Source organism: Haliotis asinina, chromosome 1, assembly GCF_037392515.1.
Source record: "Haliotis asinina isolate JCU_RB_2024 chromosome 1, JCU_Hal_asi_v2, whole genome shotgun sequence".
NCBI classification, from domain to species: domain Eukaryota; kingdom Metazoa; phylum Mollusca; class Gastropoda; order Lepetellida; family Haliotidae; genus Haliotis; species Haliotis asinina.
Window position 1 is genome coordinate 98570236 of NC_090280.1, and position 19246 is coordinate 98589481.

The following is a 19246-nucleotide window of genomic DNA, read 5'->3' on the forward strand; positions in this document are numbered from 1 at the left end:
ACTTCTAATTCTGAACTCCAGGCTTCACCACAAACTTCAGTTCATGACAAAAAGATAACCAAACGAAGTATTTTTTATGCATACGCTCTTTTAAAAAACTAAGTTATTGACAATGCCTGAATAAGATAAAATATTATTTACTTCTTTACATGGTGATCTTATTGTGATCTATTTCTATCTCTGCACTAAGTGCAGCTATCTTCATCTTTACTTCCTCCATCTGAACTAACTTCCTTTTCCTCCCTGTAACGTCCCAGCCCTGAGACATGGCTCTCTGCAAACGGCGCTTCATCTTGGAAGGGGGAACAACTTCAAATGCAAGGGACCTCCGATACTTGCGTCTGCTCATCAAGAGCTCCGGCTGCTTGGTCTTTTCTGGTGACTCAAACAATGTCTCCCACATACGTTCCCCTGGGGCTTTATAGTTCTTGTTTCTGTACAGATCCTCCAGGTTTTCCTCCAAAGCTGCTGCTGCCTTTCTGCGATTCCTTGTCTTTTTGGGTTGTACTTCAGATACAACCCTTTCTGGGCTGTCTGAGTTTGGTGAATCTTCTAAAACAACATCATCAGGAGTGTGTGACTGGTAGCGGAAAATCTCCAGAGAACTCCTTCGTGATCGTCTGCTTCTTCGAAGAGTCGATGTTTCTTCTACTTCCTCTTTGTTTTGTTCTGGCTCATTAGCACGAAAGTTTTCACATTCTTGGTTTAGAACAGCTGTTTCTACTGATCTCCGCTTTGGCCTTCCCCGCCTTTTTTGAGTTGGTTCATTAACCACTTTTTCACAACTTTCAATATTAACACATTTTTCCTGAAGGACTGTTGTTTCAAAAACTGGTGAATTCACAGAGGCTGCATTTTCACAAACAACTACATCACTGCTGGCAGCACTGCTCTGGAGTTTCCAGACTGGTGATTGTACCTCAGCTTGTTCATCAGGAATGACACAGTTCTGGCTAGGTGCTAAGAAAGGACTGAAGTCTAGAGACTGATTTGATAAAATTGCAGCTGGCCTCTTTTCAGGAGTTGGCTGCTCTGAGAGATCCTTCCTGAAACTGAATAGTTCAGCCTCTTCAGCAGAACTAGGAGTGACATCACCAAAGCCAGACACAACTTCAGCTGAACCAGGCATGATATCAGAAGAACCTCTTAAGATATCAGCAGAAGAACTGGATGTACCAGCATCATCTCTCTTCCTTCCCCTTCCTCGTTCCTTGACCTTCTTCAAACTGCCTGTTTTCCTCCTCTTTTTGCCACTGCTTGAAAATTTCTTTGCAAGATTACGGAACAAGTCACACACTTCAGAAGTAATGCTTCGCTCCTTGCCTTTAGGTTCAGGATGACAGGAAGATGTTTGCTCCATTTCTGGCACATCAGGAGCAGTATTTGGTTTGCTTTTTGAATCTTCCCCAGTCTCAGATACACTAACAATCTGCTCACTTCTTTGACAGTCTGTACTGGCTGTAATGGAGCCAGGTGTAAATGGATCTCTTGTATCTTGACATACATTGGTAGGAATGCCTTGTTTGTCTGCGGTTACTGTTGTTGACTTGTTATCTTGATTGGACTCTTCCAACAAAGAAGTGGGAGTACTGGGTGAATCTGCCACAACTTGGTCTGATGGTGGAGTATATCCTGGTGAGTTTTGGAGGGAGGGGTTAGAGCTGGGCTGACTAAGGACATCCTCCACACAACTGGTGTAGGAGCTGGTGGAGGTTGACCTGAAGCTCCTCCCAGACACATTCACATGTCCCACAGACATGAAAGAGCTCTCTGTAGTGTCTGAGTCAACTGCTCGACTGCTAGAAATAACTTCTCGTACATCTTGTTTACCTGTGTTGCTGCTGGTGTCAAGAATACGCCTTGGAGTACCATGCTTAAAAGATGTTTGGTCCCGTGGGTTCTGACCTTTTGTTTCCTCATTGCTATCAGAACGTGATTTGGCCCTTTTTCTTCTTATGAGATCAGAAGCACAGAGCTTATCATACACAAAACCAACAATGGGCGACTCATGAACTGAATCTTGAGAAACATCTGCAGAAATGTCCTCCCCTTTCACAGGCGTCTGGTCAAACTCTGAAAAATCCAGAGAGCACCTGAAGCGAATGTTTTTATTAAACTTGGCCAGATCAGGCGTACCGATGAGCAAACTGTCCTCGCTATCATCTTCACATGAAGGCGGACAACTCTTGTCAACTTGATGGTGAGTGATTGGCGTGTCAAGCATAAATGCATCATCAAATCCTCCATCAAATTCTTCTTGGGATGGAGTTTTGATACATGGAGAAGCATTGCGACCATAACTCAACAGAGAAGGAGTTTTAGTTTCTGATGTCCCTAGACTCTTATCTTCAGTCAATGTGTGATACATGGTTGGTGTTGGGAAGTGACACAGCTCCTCAGAGCAAGGCAGTCTGGGTATCTCTATATCTGGGCTGTCACACTGTCCATAACCCACCATGGCTTTACTGCCTCCTGAGCCATCAAACAAGACTGGAGTACTTGAACCATCAGTAGATTCAGCAATATCATTTTTGCTTGCATTTTGGATCACTTGAAACCCAATGTTGGATCTTCTAGATTTTCTTGTCCGTTGTGTATCTTCAGTAACCTCTACCCAGAAGCTTCCCCTGTCATCGTCTTGTGCTAACTGTGATGCACTGAAGACCGACACGTCCATATTAGCGACATTGACGCTTTCTGAAGGATCACTATCGGGACACTCGTCTCCGTAGTTGGAGGTTGAAACAGGAAGAAGGGGAACAGAGGACTGACGATGAAGCCTGATTGACCTCCGTCGACGTGAACGCTTTCCTTCTGTTTCACTCATCATCGGTTTTCTGAAACAATGAACAATAAAAATATATTACCATGATAAAAAATAATATCAGTTTTTCAACACTCCTTTCAGTACTTTATTTCAGTTATGATGGTAGCATGTGAATTATCAAGGTCTGATCAACTCTTGACCAGAGATTGATACCATATATATTACCGTGTATAAGTTGACCCCCTCACTTGACTAATTGGTGTACTGAGCACTGACGTGCTATCAACCAAGTCACAGGCTGAACCATTTGTTCCTCTACAATCAGTATAGAATGCTGAGGATGAATTCTAATCATAAGTTGTATGCTACATGCTACATTACTGACTAACCAACTTCTAGAATGCCAGTCAAACAACTTGTTTTGTGCATGTGTTATGTAAATCATGATAATGATTTATTCTGCATCAATGCATGGTATCCAACATTTAGATAACGGTTTGTTTGTCTCAAACATAATGAAATTCGGACTGAACAATCACCTGGGAAAAGTCTAATTTTCATCCTTGCAAAACTAGGCTGGAAGTTTGGGGTTTTGTTCTGGGTAGACAAATGAGTCTATGCCCTGTCAAATTAATAAAATTATATTGGCATCCTAAACTGCCAGGCAGATTTTGCCATGAAAATATATCAATGCAGGGTGCCTGTAGATATTCTCCACATCCTTTCATGTTCTTAAACAAGACGCTCAATTAATTTGAGGAGCTTTGTACATAAGACCTTACAATATGTATCTTGATCATGTTGATTATCAAACAGAAGGCCTTAACTGGATTCCAAATTGTTTTTGTGTGTAAAAATTAAAATGATTGGTAAAATCAGGTCAAAAGAAGAACATACAAGGGTCATTATACATTATGATTACTATTGGTGGGACTAATATAATATCCAGTCTAGAAACTGTATTTTAGTTTGATGCTGACTTGACAAATGAGTTATTAAACTAGAACTCTAGGCAAACAAGTGGTTGAATATCATGATTATGCATGCCTTCAACCATACTGCTTCCTTGATGAACATTTACTCTGATTTAGTATATCTGACAGCCCAGAAAGTTAACCACGCTTCAGTTTAAGATATTTCGGTTTGGGAGTAGTTCACTTTATCAGACACAATTTTTCCGGTTTTTTTTCGGATGGATATACTCGCACCAAAGGTAAGCCAACCCTAACCTTTACTCACTAACCCTAAGGATCTAGAAGGGGGGTGCCCAAGGGCTAAGGATACAGCAGTGTGCTCATTAGCAAGCGCTCAGCAGTCCCCAGGTAGTATGCTGAGTAAACTACACTCTAGCCTTCGGGGTTTTTTCTTTCGGCTACAGTGAAATTAGAATCTGGGCATCATTTCACATCTGTTCGTAATGCAATGGGGACACTGCACTCTACAGCTTATCCTTGATACATCCAGTTGAACACTGTTGATGTGAACATGGAAAGAGTTCCGCCCGTAACCCTCATTTTTTTACATTGAATATTTCCACCTTCCCCAGTGTAATATTCCAACACTGAAATAAGTTCATTGATTGTTTTTCATATCTGTTCTAGTTTACGGAATGTATTTAAGGTGAGGTATGTATGTCAGTTTGTAATTTTGGTTTTTGATTGAGGTGGGGGAACCGAGATATATTTGGGAAAAGACCACATGCAAAGTGTTTGGCAGCTTTAGAACAACAACCGTGGTGACAAATAATTCACCGATGGTAAACTCGAACAGATATGAAAAACACGAACAGATATGATAAACAATCAAAGAACTTATTTCAGTGTTGGAATAGTACACCGGGGAAGGTGGAAATATTCTATGTAAAAAGATGGGGGTTACGGGCGGAACTCTTTCCCGACAGAATAAGGTTCAACGTATGCATAAACGTTATTAGGAATATGACAAAGCCTCGACAGACGACATTTATCGCCTGATCACAGTCTTCTAGTGAAAAAATCTGGAACTTATCCAACTTGTACTGAAACTCTGCTCATCAAACATTCGTTAACTCGAGATGCTTACAATACCAACCTTCTATAATGTCTAAATAAACCTCATTTTTGGCCAAACATCATATCCTCCAGAAAACAAGCAGCAACAGCACTTTGAATTTTGTGCAAAACCTTTTCCGGTTCTCCGTTGAACCAATCACATTCAGCAACTTGGTACGCATGCGCTGGAAAACAGTATGGCTGCGCCCATTCACACGCGGCAGTGTTTACGTTGATGTTTTTATCTGGAATTACTGTTTGAATTTAGAAATTAATGATCGTCGAAATGAAAGATGATAAGCAGAATATGATTGTTTTTCAGGAAATTTATGGATCATCGCCTTTGAAAAAGGACTATTTCAGGAAGTCCGACGGTCAACTACTTGTTGTTGACAGATCACCAAAATACACTTCTGTGTCACAATTCTTTCGAGTGGGTACCTTAAGTATTTTGGACCCCGTAGCAACCTGATTCTTGAATAAATATTTCCCACCAATCCATAATCTGCACAAGTAATATGTTGATGTCAGGACGTCCTGATACAGGACATTTTGCCTAATGCACTGCACCTATAACGCCCTTATTAATATTTAATTTTTGTTGTTGTCCCGGTAGTTAAGGGGTCTTTGAACCCAATATCTGTGAACTACAAGAACCAAAAAGATAACATTTTAATAGAACTACATGTATGCATTATGAACAAACCATGTTTCCCTCGACATACACAAACATACACACAGTTTCTGAGACAAACACACACTGCACCAAATCCTGGCGTAATGTAAATTCGCGGACATCAATTTTCGCGCACCTATCACTTCCGGATTTACGCGGTCGGTACACATACAAGTGTGATGTAAGATTCCGTGTTTGTAAACAAGAAGTCGTCTTCTTCTTCCTTCTGTCACAAATCGGAAATCACAAACTTCAAAGTACAGATTTTTTATCCAAAGGTTTCCAACAAACGCATTTTTACTCTTCTGCACTAATGCAAAAACAGCAAGACGAAATTAAACCCAGAAAAAAGTTTTCATTCATGACATTACTGATCTGACGGTCGTCTGTATTGGAAATGGTAATGCTAAAAGGTCATGACCCCTGAAGGCGGGGTGTTGCCCGGGGAAAAATAACCTCGGAAGCCAATTTCAGACACAATCCTTTATAACAAATTTAACTTTATAACAAATTTTCATGAAACGGTACTAATTAAAAGCAATGAACATGACTCTTTATGATCAAATCAAATGGTTTTAATTAATGAATAACGAACATATGCTTGTGTTTATTCAGTAAATGTCTCCAAAGGCCTGTAGAATATTATTTAAATTTTCATTCAAGATTACTAGAACGTTTACTTGTTTGAATGCGTCTTTTTGATGAAAAAGGACGAGTACATAAATTCTAAACTTTTTCCGACTAAAACATTATCAGCATGGTGAGACATGAACTTCAATACTACATCAGTATCAGCTTTTGACGTAAACTATTCACCATTCTCTTTGTCCGGATATTAGCTATCACGGATACTGATGTCGTTGCTTTGATAGTGTCAAGTTGATGATGGCTACTATGGCGATGTGTCAAATGCTGAAATGTATGTTTTCATGAACATTTTATATTGATGAAAGTTTGTATAATTGTTGATGTTCATGTGCCTTGTTAGTTCTGCATACCATTCTTAAACATGTTGGGTGCGCAAGTGTTGATTACATGAGGCTACTCTGTACACTCAGATTTTGTTTTTATGAACTACATACTTTCCACAGTCATGGTGCAGGACTTGCTGTTTCTGCCACACCAGTCACACTGGGACTGTAAAATAAGTCACAGAAGTTTTGTAAAATATTGACAATCACTTGTGACTGACAATGATTACAGTTTCACTTTCATTCAGCCAGCTAATCCACAACAAAGCATTTCAAGTTAATTGCTCTAGTGTTAATAGTTATTATATCAAGTGTAATAGTTCCTTTAATTTTGCAGTATCTAAGCTTACAGAGCTTGATGTTTGTTTCAAGACAATTCTATTTGTGCACGACCAGTGAAGGTCCCAGGGTAGAATAGGCCTTCAGCAAACCATGCTTGCCATAAAAGGTGACTATGCTTGTCGTAAGAGGCGACTAACGGGATCGGGTGGTCAGACTTGCTGACTTGGTTGACACATGTCATTGGTTCCCAGTTGCGCAGATCGATGCTCATGTTGTTGATCACTGGATTGTCTTGTCCAGACTCGATTATTTATAGACCACCGCCATATAGCTGGAATATTACTGAGTGTGGCGTAAAACTAAACTTACTCTATTTGTTCACAATAAGTCAGTGCCATATATATGGAATTGTTTTGTCATAGCTAAATATTTCCAAACCTTTGTAAGATTTGACATGTTAATTGTTAATGGGATAATATATCACAAGCTAATTACAAGTAATTAAACAATTCCAGAGCCAGAGTTCAGAGTAATTACGTATTTAAAGTAATAATGAATTTTCATTTGCATAACCATGATCAAATGTTTTCCAAGTAGTAATTCAGCTTTAAAAACAAAGATGCCACTGTGATATTTTCATTGTGAAATTGAACAAGAAATTTATAAGGGTTTGCAATATCAGCATTATTTCATGGTGAAGTAAGTATTTGCTATTGGACTATCTAACAGTGGACTAACTATAGTGATAATGAGCAATGCAAACAATGGTACGTTGTAGACTAACAGTGTGACTCAGAAATGAAATATTTGAGAGGAAGAAAACAGTTAATAAGTATTGATAAAATAAGATAAAATAAAAATAAGAAGGATATTGGAGACTCTTTTCATTTTCAGATGAAACTACCCAGCTGTTACAGATTTCTTGGGTTTATTGTATTGGACCATGTTGTTCTGATTTCAGTCAGTGTTTCTACCACAAGGCTACCCTGAGAGTGTGAGTGAAGATTATGTGGCCTACCAAGTCTGGGACACTGTGCAGGTGAGTTCTTTTCTCTTGATTGTTACCTTGTACAAAATCAGACAATTCAGATAAAAAAATCTCAAACGTTATAATCGACCATGATGTTCCCGGAGTCAGGACCAGAGAATCTGATGATTGTAACTGTAGCATTGATAAGTGGTCATGTGACTGACACATGTTGCTGAGGATCAATTCAAACCCAGACAGTTTCTGTGGGGTTTATGGCATTGGAACAGAAACCATGGGTAACCAACTCTACCAACATGAAATATTTGGTTAAAACCTTGTGTCTTTGTTTAAACTGAATGTTGATGAATGGGTGAAACAAGTCTGACGTGGATTGTCTGAACATTGAGTGTACAGTGGGGCACACTGAAGCCTTATCAGTCAGGGCCCACATGCACAAAACAATCAATTTTCCATATCCTGACTCGTGCTAATTGCTTATCTCCTCCCTGCGAAGGTAGTGGAACACCTGGAATCCCTTGAAGTTCCCTTTTAAAAGAAGTGGACGTAAAATAAACTCACCCACCAGAAGTCTCCCTTGGAATCAAGGGTTCCAGGTGTTCCACTACCTTCTCAGGGAGGAGGAGATAAGCAATTAAGCATGAGTGAGGATAAGTATAAAATATCAATTCTATTCAGAAAATTACATTTAGGTTAGTCTTAAGTTAGGTTTAAGTATGGGGGGTCTTAGCTTTGAAACCACTTTTTGCATGTGGGCCCAGGATAACCACCTAGTCTCCTCTTATATCTGGATTCATTAAATTTGTTGACAGCTTTTCACCTAAAGCAATGTACACTTAACTGAAACCTTTCCAAAAACTTCACTATAATGCATTGTATTGTGTCCTTAGTCTATGGGTGAACAGTCCATTTTGGCACATGAAACCCATGTTGTAGACAAGTGTAATTGTAAAATTGATCTGTACCTGAACTGTAATTGTAACTTGAAAATTCTAAATCCATGTTTCTTTTAATAAATCTTTTTATTTATTTCACAAATCCATAACTTGATTCTATCCAGGCATTCGCCAGCAGTATCACAAGTACAATGGCTGCGCAGGCGATATTGAAGGGAGTTGGTGTTGGGGACGAAACAGCGACGGTGCTGGCTGCTACAATGACCTGGTTGCTCAAAGGTGTTCATGAGACAACAGCTATCTGTTTCAGACAACATAGATCAGTTATTGTGAGGGAAAATGATCTTGGTTACCAGCTGGATATTCTATGAGAGGAGGAGTGGCGTGACTCAGTGGTTAAAGTGTTTACCTCTTACACCAAAGCCCAGGGTTCCATGGCACAGTGTGTGAAGCCCATTTCTGGTGTGCCCACACTTATTATCGCTGGATTATTTCTGAAAACAGAATAAAACCCAGCTCACTCACTCACATGGGAAAACGTGTATTATTAATATGATTTTATAAGTACCCTACCACTAACCATTACTGCTGTTGTGTTGAGTGAGTGAGAATTTATTAATGTCAACTTCTTTATTGATACTTTGAGGACACAACATTTCGGAGTATATTCTTATACATTCATCTTGATACGTATCGTGTTCCTCATAATAAATTCTAAATGCCATATGGTATGGTGGGGCAGCCTTGAGGTTAAAGCTTTCGCTCGTCATGCCGAAGACATGGGTACAATATGTGAATCCCAGTTCTAGTGTCCCTAGCTGTGATATTGCTGGAATATTGCTAAGAGCAGCGTAAATCTAAACCCATGTACTCTAAAACTAGTAAAAGTCACTCAATGACGATGTTGTGAATGTGTGACTTTACTGTTGTTGCTGCAGATGGGACGGGCATGCTGGGACGTATCGTCTTTGCCTGGATGCAGGGGTGAGACTGCCACTCTGTCTGTGAACATCCTATTGGCATACAAGGATAGGTTGAGCACCAACCTGACAATTGACCCATATTAGCATGTATGATTCCCACCCACTGTTGCTTGCCATTTTGAGCAAAGGGACCCCAGGTTGTACACAATCAAGTGTATTGCAATGGGTTATGATAGTCTTATGAGATAGACATGTGCAGCTACTTGAGGAATCAACTTATCCTTGTTTGCCAGTATGTGCAGTATAATGATCAAAGTGTACCTCTGCAGAAAAGCCTTGGTGCTATTTCCCAGATTGGGATAAAAGTCTGTTTCATGTGTCTCTTGTCATTTCTTACACATCGCAGAAAACAGCACATTTGTACTCATTTAGAAGTACTTATTTCCCATTAAAATCTGAGAAATGGTCTTTGAGAATCCATGCCTGTCATAAGGTCAGTTTAGCCAACTTATTTGACACATGTCATTGTATCCCAACTGTAATTCGATGCACATGCTGTTGATCACTGGGTTGTCTGGTCCAGGCTCCATTATTCACCAACTGGCACCATATAGCTGGAATATCTCTGAGTAGAGTTTCAAACAACAAACATGGACATTTTTTATTATGTTTAATGTTTTCAGGTAACAATGTAATGAAACAGACTAAATAATTAAATCACTGTCATAATACAGCTGAACATTTGATGAGTGTGCTTCTATACATATTTCAACAAGCAAGCCGTCAATAAAATACCTTTTCATTACTTACTGACATAACATGCACTCATCAGACAGTCATTTCATCACTGTCATATCTAATATGAAATGCAGCATAGAAGTTGTGCTTTGCCTGATGTATCTAGATTATTGTATTTGTTTGTTTCCAGAACAAATCTTGACTGTGATGCAAAAAGATGGAGGTAGGATCTGATTTTTTATATATGTATAAAATATATGATTTTGTATTTGTTTCATATCTTGTCAAGAATTAAATGTTTTAAGAGTGTGCAAAGCTCTGAACCATGAATATGAGGAGGCAGAACATCCATTGGTGATACTCCAGATGTAAAGATGTTAATTTAAAAAACAAGAAATTGAATAAAAATGCAGAAATTTCTTTGAGCATGTTGAATAAAAGGTTTCATTTTCACTTCTCTAAGGGGAACCCAGTCATTTCAATATTTCAGTGACATCATAACAGTTCTTTGTGAAGAGTTATGTCCCTTTGTCAGCTTATGGATATGGGTCCAAATCCTGGTTTGCCTCGATATGTTATTCTGTGTTTATCAGCAGAATACTTGTGTTTTGAATTGTGAACCACTGTTGTAAATATCTGAGATCTGCTTTACCTGAGGCTTTCCTGCCCCTCATGATGCTGATGTGTGGTGATATGACTGAATATTGTTGAACAGAGCATGGTCCGTTTCCTGCCACATCAAGCAGACACTATTATCGATATAGGTTATTTATACAGTGCACATATCCACACAGCTAGTACCAGCTCAAGGCATGGAGTGTTTCCTTGATTGATGGATGTCTTTTATTCTGGCATTCCTTGTAACCTATTCAACTCCCTGGGGAGTATTCAACTCATGCTGCCCATTAGGCGCAACTAGTTATGACACAGCTTCATCCTCACAAGCAGCTGAGTGGACTGGAAGGCAGTCACAGTATTTTCTCCAATGATGCTGCACTTTACTATACCTGTAACTAGGTCTCTGCACGTGTGTCCACCCTCTGGTGACCTACCATAGGATGAGTGGGTTGTTTTGAGTGCACAGGTTTGTGTACTGCTCACTAAGATATGACTGAAATGCTCCTTAAGTATAGGAGAAAACACGCCTCCAAGGTGTTGGTAGACAGTGTAAAACCGAAGGAGGATTGATTTCCCAACTATAGTAACTATAAGTAGATAATTTAACACAACCACTTTCGTCGGCCCAGCGGCTGTGTGGTAGAGTGTCTGCCTATGGATTGGCGAAGTGCGGTTCCAATCCCATTTGGGGAACACATTTGTATAGTAAGTTAAATCTTGAATGATATTTTTCAATTGATTTCAAATACTCATGTATCATTTGAGTGTTGATGTTCGCATGAAGTTAGGAATAGTAAAACCTGGGAAGTGGTCTTACTAACGAAAAGTAAAATTTGGCAAGAGGTCTTTCTAGTGAAAAGAAAAACCTGTCCCTCCAAAACAAAACCCTCAACTGTGGTTATTCTGGGAAAACAGGTGAGAAAACAAAGAGATGACCTAACATAAAGTGAGAAGCACACTTTAGGTTTATATAACATTGTTAAGCCATTCTGGTGTACATGCTACGTTTCTCATCTAAACTTGTTTTACAAAATATTTTAAACTTTGATGATATCAGGGTAGCCACAAAGTGTTCTTTTTTTCTGATTGGAAAGTGTTGATATGAATCAGATTAAGAGCTCTGCAGACACAGGCACCCAGTGGATCCTGTGTGATACATTTATATATTTTGTAAACTAAATTATTTTTTAAAGATCAGGTATGGTGATGGACATTTTTTAGCAAAACCTTCATATTTGTCATTCTCACTTTTTCTGTTGTATATATTTTTCTTGAAACATTTGGAAGGCTGGAAGTGAGAGGGATATGCCAGTATGATATCATGTCTACTTGTGTTGACAGGTTGTTTGCAGATATCCTGAACGACTTTGCAATATTCCTTGAAATACTGGCGCCAAACTTTCCCCGACATTACTTCACTCCCATAGTGTGCATAGCAGGTGTGTGCAAGGTCAGTGCAAGGTCAGCATGTCTAGTTTTCATCTTTTGAAGAACACTCAGTGAAGTACACATTGTTTTCTAAATGCTGCCCTTGTGTGTAATCTGATCTATCACCTGGTTGGTTTTATCTGCAGTCTGTGGTTGGTGTGGCAGGAGGCGCCACTAGAGCTGCACTCACACAGCATCAGGCTCGCAGAAACAACATGGCTGACGTGTCAGCAAAAGATGGCAGTCAGGTAGTGCTTTTTATAAGATAGTATCAGAATGGAAATGTTTCATCTGAAATGAATTGCTTTTTTTATATTAGTATCATTTTATGAATTTATCAGTCATCATAAGTTACCATAGTGTGTTCGTGGACAGGATGTACACTATAAACCATTACCACACTAACTGAAAGCAGTGGGTGACTGCAAACAGTCATATGTTACTTAATAAGGATTATCACATATGCCATTCTGTATATACATAAAGTTGACATGTTTTGAGAAAGGTAAAAATACCCCAATCAACAGAGAAACAGTATAGCATGGTCATGGTTAAGGCTACAAAGACTTGGTTCTAAAAGTCTGAGACTGGAAAGGTGCTTTGGGATACAGAGAGAAATTGTTTTCTTTTCTTATATCACCATGTAAGCACTAAATGAAGTTTTCTTTCGAAGTTGATTCTGACATATTCATGTGGTATTTTTCCAGGAAACACTTGTAAATCTGGCAGCCCTTATTTGTAATCTAGTGCTGGTTCCCATGGTAACTGGTCATCAGTTGTAAGTATAAGTCTATGAGTTCTTGTGTTGTGTTTTTCTCAAGAAAACCATCCAGTGTTATATCTTGGGAACCGTTGTGCCGTGTAATATGGTTCTAGTGGTTTAGTGGTTGTTATGGATAGTATTTAGGTTAGATTTATACTGATCCATTTTTGGTTGAGCCCAATCCAAATTGTTTGGTACCTGTCGGTAAAGTGATCCAGTTGACTAAAGCAGATGGTACACTCACTGCTGTGACTGACACTTGGAAGGGTGCAAAGGGCCAAGAAAATTTCGTAAACCATGGCAATTTCTGTCCCATACCCAATCCTAAATTCTGAGATGCTCTGGTGAAAGACCAAAGGTGCCAACAATACTTTATCAGATGATACTTTGCACTTAGTTATCACTGGGACACATAGTCACTGTCCTCGTTCTTTCACTGTAATAGTTCAGGGCAAAAGTATCAGTATCATATGTGCATTATTACACTATACATGTGGTATTGCAAACTGTATTTCTGAACAACAGTGTTTTGTAAAGGGAGAAGCTACACCGTGTGTCTGTGGATAACTTGTTCAAGATAGTATGTTTTTGTGTTTCATGTTTTAGCCTCTACAGTGGTGAAATATGGATGTTATACAGTGTGTTGCACTGATATGGTTGCACATATGGTTTAATGGTGAAATATGGATGTTATACAGTATGTTGCAGTCGTATGGGCAGACACATGGTTTAATGGTGAAATATGGAAGTTATACAGTGTGTTGCACTGATATGGTTGCACATATGGTTTAATGGTGAAATATGGATGTTATACAGTGTGTTGCAGGGATATGGTTGCACATATGGTTTAATGGTGAAATATGGATGTTATACAGTATGTTGCAGTCGTATGGGCAGACACATGGTTTAATGGTGAAATATGGAAGTTATACAGTGTGTTGCAGGGATATGGTTGCTATACAGTGTGTTGCAGGGATATGGTTGCACATATGGTTTAATGGTGAAATATGGATGTTCTACAGTGTGTTGCAGGGATATGGTTGCACATATGGTTTAATGATGAAATATGGATGTTATACAGTGTGTTGCAGTCGTATGGGCAGACACATGGTTTAATGGTGAAATATGGATGTTATACAGTGTGTTGCAGGGATATGGTTGCTATACAGTGTGTTGCAGGGATATGGTTGCACATATGGTTTAATGGTGAAATATGGATGTTCTACAGTGTGTTGCAGGGATATGGTTGCACACATGGTTTAATGGTGAAATATGGATGTTATACAGTGTGTTGCAGGGATATGGTTGCTATACAGTGTGTTGCAGGGATATGGTTGCACATATGGTTTAATGGTGAAATATGGATGTTCTACAGTGTGTTGCAGGGATATGGTTGCACACATGGTTTAATGGTGAAATATGGATGTTATACAGTGTGTTGCAGGGATATGGTTGCTATACAGTGTGTTGCAGGGATATGGTTGCACATATGGTTTAATGGTGAAATATGGATGTTCTACAGTGTGTTGCAGGGATATGGTTGCACACGTGGTTTAATGGTGAAATATGGATGTTACCTATTGTGTTCCAGTATCATATGGATGTTATATCTGGTGTTCACTGCTGTTCATCTATATGCCAACTACTCTGCTGTTACATCAGTTGTCATGGAAACCCTAAATCAAGCCCGTCTCCATATTCTACTGCAGTCATATTTCAAGTCAGCAGAGATTCCATCCATCAGTAATGTAAACAAACAAGAACCAGTCATATTTGGTGAGTGATGGACATTAATCAGGAATTACAAGTATATCGTCAGACCAGTCAGTGGGATAGCAGTTTGACAGGCTAGTATTTGTGTTATTATTGTTTAATGCCCCACCCAGCAATATTCCAGCTATATGATCTGTAAATAATAGGTCTGGATCAGTCAGTCCAGTGACTGACATTATGAGCATCCATCTAAACCGCTGGAATAGGATGACATGTGTGAGCCAAGTCTAGAAGCCTGACCTCTCTATCGAATTTGTGGCCTCGTATGGCAAGTATGGCTTGCTGAAGGTCAATTCTAACTTGGACCTTCATAGGGCTGATTGGCTGGCAAGTGTTTGTAAATACCCATTCAAGCCACCTGGACATTGATTGCACCAGATGTGCAGTCGCCTTATACTATATGGTAAACCACCAAGTTGACCTCATTTTGAATTTTTAAGTATGGAATAAACATTGCATCCAAGTATAATTTAATTCTACTGTTTTTCTCTCTTTAGCAATAAAAAGGAAGATTGCTATCAAACTGGGGTCATCCATAAGTTATGTTTGTAAAAAGTAAGTATTTCCGTTAGAATCATGTATTCTTTTGGGACCCAAATGACCTTTTGATTTGCTGGAGGTGACTGGTGATCCTTTCTTGAAGGCACATATTGCCTTCAGTCAATTAAGGCTGTGTTTGTGTCATTGTAAAATTTTCATGACTGCAGGGATTTAGGGTGTACTTAGCCAAAACAGTTAGCTCAATATTGCTTCTGTTCACCCAGCAGTGAATGGGTAACTGGTGGGATAAGTCAGCTGACAGTTAACCTTCCGTGCCTCACCGACATCATGGCTAAACCAGGGTAATAATGCTTTGAGCATTGACAAGTTCATGAATACAGGGACCATATCCATGTCCCTTATTATTAATGTTATATATTATTATAGCTGACTACATGCCCATGTGATATGAAATAACTCGGGTATTTTTGAGACATTAAGGATGATTTGACCCTTAAGCTGCAATGTGAAGCTCTGCAGTTTTTTTTTTGAGAAGGAGGGTACATTCATGTTTTAGGGCCTAGTTGCTTGACAGTGATTTGAACTGTGAATGGTTATGTTCATTGATGTTTTCAGAATGCATGACTTAGATGTGCTGGAGAGTATATACAGGCAAGGACGCTATATGTTAGCACTCAACAGGCAGAAAGGTGAGTAGATTACTGTTTGTTATTTTGTGAAGGGGCAGGGTGTCGCATTAAACTTGTCACTGGTGTGAAGCCTATTTATGGGGTCCTCCCCAGAATGATGTTGCTGAAGAGCTACTCATTCCTTACCTGTGAATTTTGGTTTACATGTCTGACACAAAGTGACTGAAAAATACTGCAGAAAACATGCTGAAAGAAAAAGATGGTTCTGATACATTTAAATACAGAAGACAGAGTAGACATGTTTAGAGTGAACAACAGGATACAACCAGTTACGCCATCCCTGCTCTGACTTGTATATTGGTTCATATGAATAGCATGTTGGCTTGTATTTTGCATCATATGAATAATGTGTTGATTAAAATCTGGAGGATGATATAGCTGGTGCAACCAAGTAGTATTTTGTCACCAACAAGACTATGAGCTTCTTGAACATCTGGTTGAGGACTGGTCTTCTGCAGCCTATGACTAACAGATCTGGGTGGTCAGGCTGGCTGACTTGATCTTATTCCAGTATCGTAGATCAATGCTCGTGCTGTTGATCACTGGATTTTCTGGTCCAGCCTTGATTATTTACAGACCCCTGCTATATTTCAGGGATATTGTTTAGTGTGGCAATAAACAACAAACAAGGAATCAGTTCCTTATGGCTGTGAGTTCAGACCCTGATGATAACCTTGGTGTGTGTTCAGATCTTGAAAACAGCCTTGGCATGTGTTGCAGATTGTGTGTACATCGTCCTTCATGAAGACAGCACTGTCACCGACCAGATGCAGAGCTTGGTGCAGGCTGAGGTGATAGAGTATGTTGCTAATAATCTCCAGGACAAACAGGTACAACACTTTCTAAAATCTCTTTGTCGGTATAATACCTATTAAATATTGAATTATTATGTTAAATAGTGAATAGGTTTTCTACAAGTTGCAGAATATATTATCATGTACCTGTAATGATTGAGAATGCTTGTTTGTTTTACTTACCCTATTTTTGTATGCAGTGTAGAGAAACACTTCACATATGAGAGACAGGCGCTCATATCATTGCCAGGATTAAAGATTCTTTGTAAAAAGAAATATATAAATTTTGAGATGACCCCCAACTTAAAACGCTCACTGTACAATATATCTTGACAAGGCCGGACACTTCAGTGTACCCCACCAGGCTGCTTTGCCGATCGCTACACTACCATTTCATGCAATCAATTAAAACTTCATCTAAACATAATCATGGGTGATTTGCCTATTGGTCATCACTCATGACACAAGCCAGTTCTTTATTGTTATTTCTACAAGTCGATTGAAGGCCAATTGTGACCCTTAACCAAACAATCTTGACACAAATGTTTAGATTTTTTAAAAACACCTGTGATACGAAATGGTACTGGAATCTACAATGTTCAAGTAAGAACTTAATGAATCTTCTATTTAAGCTACTTATGCTTTCACTAACAAGTTTTTACAGTCCATGATAATCATTGTTTTTCAGAATCTGAGTGTAGAAATGCAGGAAATAGCTGCTGGCTTTCTAGAAGGTGAGTGTAACTACTACTGATACATAACATGTATAAAGTTGTGTATCATTGCCATTGAATGATTGGTTTGTCTTCTACAGACTTGAGGTGTGGGGTGAAATATGGTTTAATGTTACACTTATTGTGACTTAAGAATATGTCACCCATTTGACAAAATGCATGTGTGTGTCACTGACTGCTTGTACTAGCCCAGACTTCAGCTGGTTTTATAGTGCTAGCTTACTGAGATACCATGCTGCAGGTAAATACCCCACTCAGGCAAGTCCTTACTGTACCTATTAATACTGATCAGTACCATGTTTTAACATCTTTGGTATAACAAAGCTGGGGATCAAATCCCCGACCTTCCACTCTCCAGATGGATGCACTAACCACTACACCACTAGCGGTGAATAGTCTTGAGAGGTGCAGTGCTGTGACTGTGATACTATCTCACTCCTGAATAATCAGAGCTGCGATACTCATGAGAAAGTCATGAATTCTTTGTGAGATTCAATACTGTAACTGTAGAAGCCAATGATTTTCCTGAATACCTTGTAAGATACACTACTGTAACTGTCATACTGCCCACAGTGGTCCTTAGTCAATTTGAACTGCAGTAGGTTAAATGTTATGATGCCTGCTGAAGCAATCCACTGTCACTGTCTCCTTTCTAGACAACATACACAAGATCCTGCAGGTATCCTACAAGCTTGTTGCCATGGTTCCTTCACTCCTCCACCAGATGGAGCTACAGGGCTGGGACACACAGAGGGCACTGTTTGGGGCAGATGAGTGGCGGGCACACTGGGACTTCACACATGGTTTGGAAAAGAAGAAAGACTTCTGAGCAAGACACCAACGATGAATCAGTGTGTTTGATTTTAGAGAGACAATTCCAGTATGTGAATTTTCATTCATGACAAAATCTTGGATGGATGTCATTACTAAATGCTCTTAAAGGTTGTTTTGGGCTGAGGATTTAATTTATTTCAAATAAAAGGCAGCATAAACACTTCCATAAAGAAATCTTAAAGCAAACTCATTTTGACTTATAAGTATTTGACAGGAATGTTTTTCAATAACGATAATAGCTGGAATTCCAGAAAAGATATATTGAGCAAGACCTGTGGTGCCCACATAGTGTCTTAGCATGTCTGCAGTTTACCTGGAAATACTCTGCAACATATAGCACAGGTGGCAATAATAATAATTGCATTGGACAAAGATTACAGAAACAATCATGGCTCTATTGTGGGGTTGGTCTTGTATATTTATGGATGTATATTAAATGTCATCATGTCATTTGTGTTCTTTATTTTTTTCTGAATCTTTGACAACTTTATATCTATGATTCAACTTATGGGCTCAGATGGACATGTTTGTCTGTGAACATCTAATACCGTGGCCTAATATATTGAACAAGAAAAGAAATGCAACTTTGGCCTTTTGTCTAATTTTTAAATAGAGTGAGTGAGTTTAGTTTTACACTGCACTCAGCAATATTCCAGCTATATGGCAGCAGTCTGTAAATAATTGAGTCTGGACCAGACAATCCAGTGATCAACAGCTTGAGCATCAATCTGCACAATTGGGAACTAGTGACATGTGTCCACCAAGTCAGGTAACCTGAGATCCTGTTAGTCGTCTTTTACAACAAACATAGTTTCCCTTTGTGGCAAGTATGTGTTGATGA

General features: G+C 39.1%; 2 protein-coding genes across 2 annotated transcripts; one reads left to right on the forward strand and one right to left on the reverse strand.

The window, feature by feature from the left end:
• Positions 1-56: 56 nt before the first annotated feature.
• Positions 57-5042, reverse strand: LOC137256245 (uncharacterized). The gene is made up of 2 exons (XM_067793973.1): positions 4838-5042; positions 57-2837 (listed from the first exon to the last, which is right to left on the reverse strand). The coding sequence occupies exon 2, from the start codon at positions 2828-2830 to the stop codon at positions 146-148; it is 2685 nt and encodes an 894-aa protein (XP_067650074.1). The 5' UTR covers positions 2831-2837; positions 4838-5042; the 3' UTR covers positions 57-145.
• On the forward strand, positions 4971-18855 carry LOC137256252 (RUS family member 1-like). The gene is made up of 14 exons (XM_067793985.1): positions 4971-5230; positions 7688-7765; positions 8775-8889; positions 9549-9594; positions 10462-10494; positions 12231-12339; positions 12464-12565; positions 13025-13095; positions 14672-14856; positions 15351-15408; positions 15970-16043; positions 16764-16873; positions 17526-17571; positions 18228-18855. Exons 1-14 carry the CDS (start codon positions 5072-5074, stop codon positions 18398-18400), a joined length of 1359 nt encoding a protein of 452 aa, XP_067650086.1. The 5' UTR covers positions 4971-5071; the 3' UTR covers positions 18401-18855.
• The last annotated feature ends 391 nt before the right edge of the window (positions 18856-19246 follow it).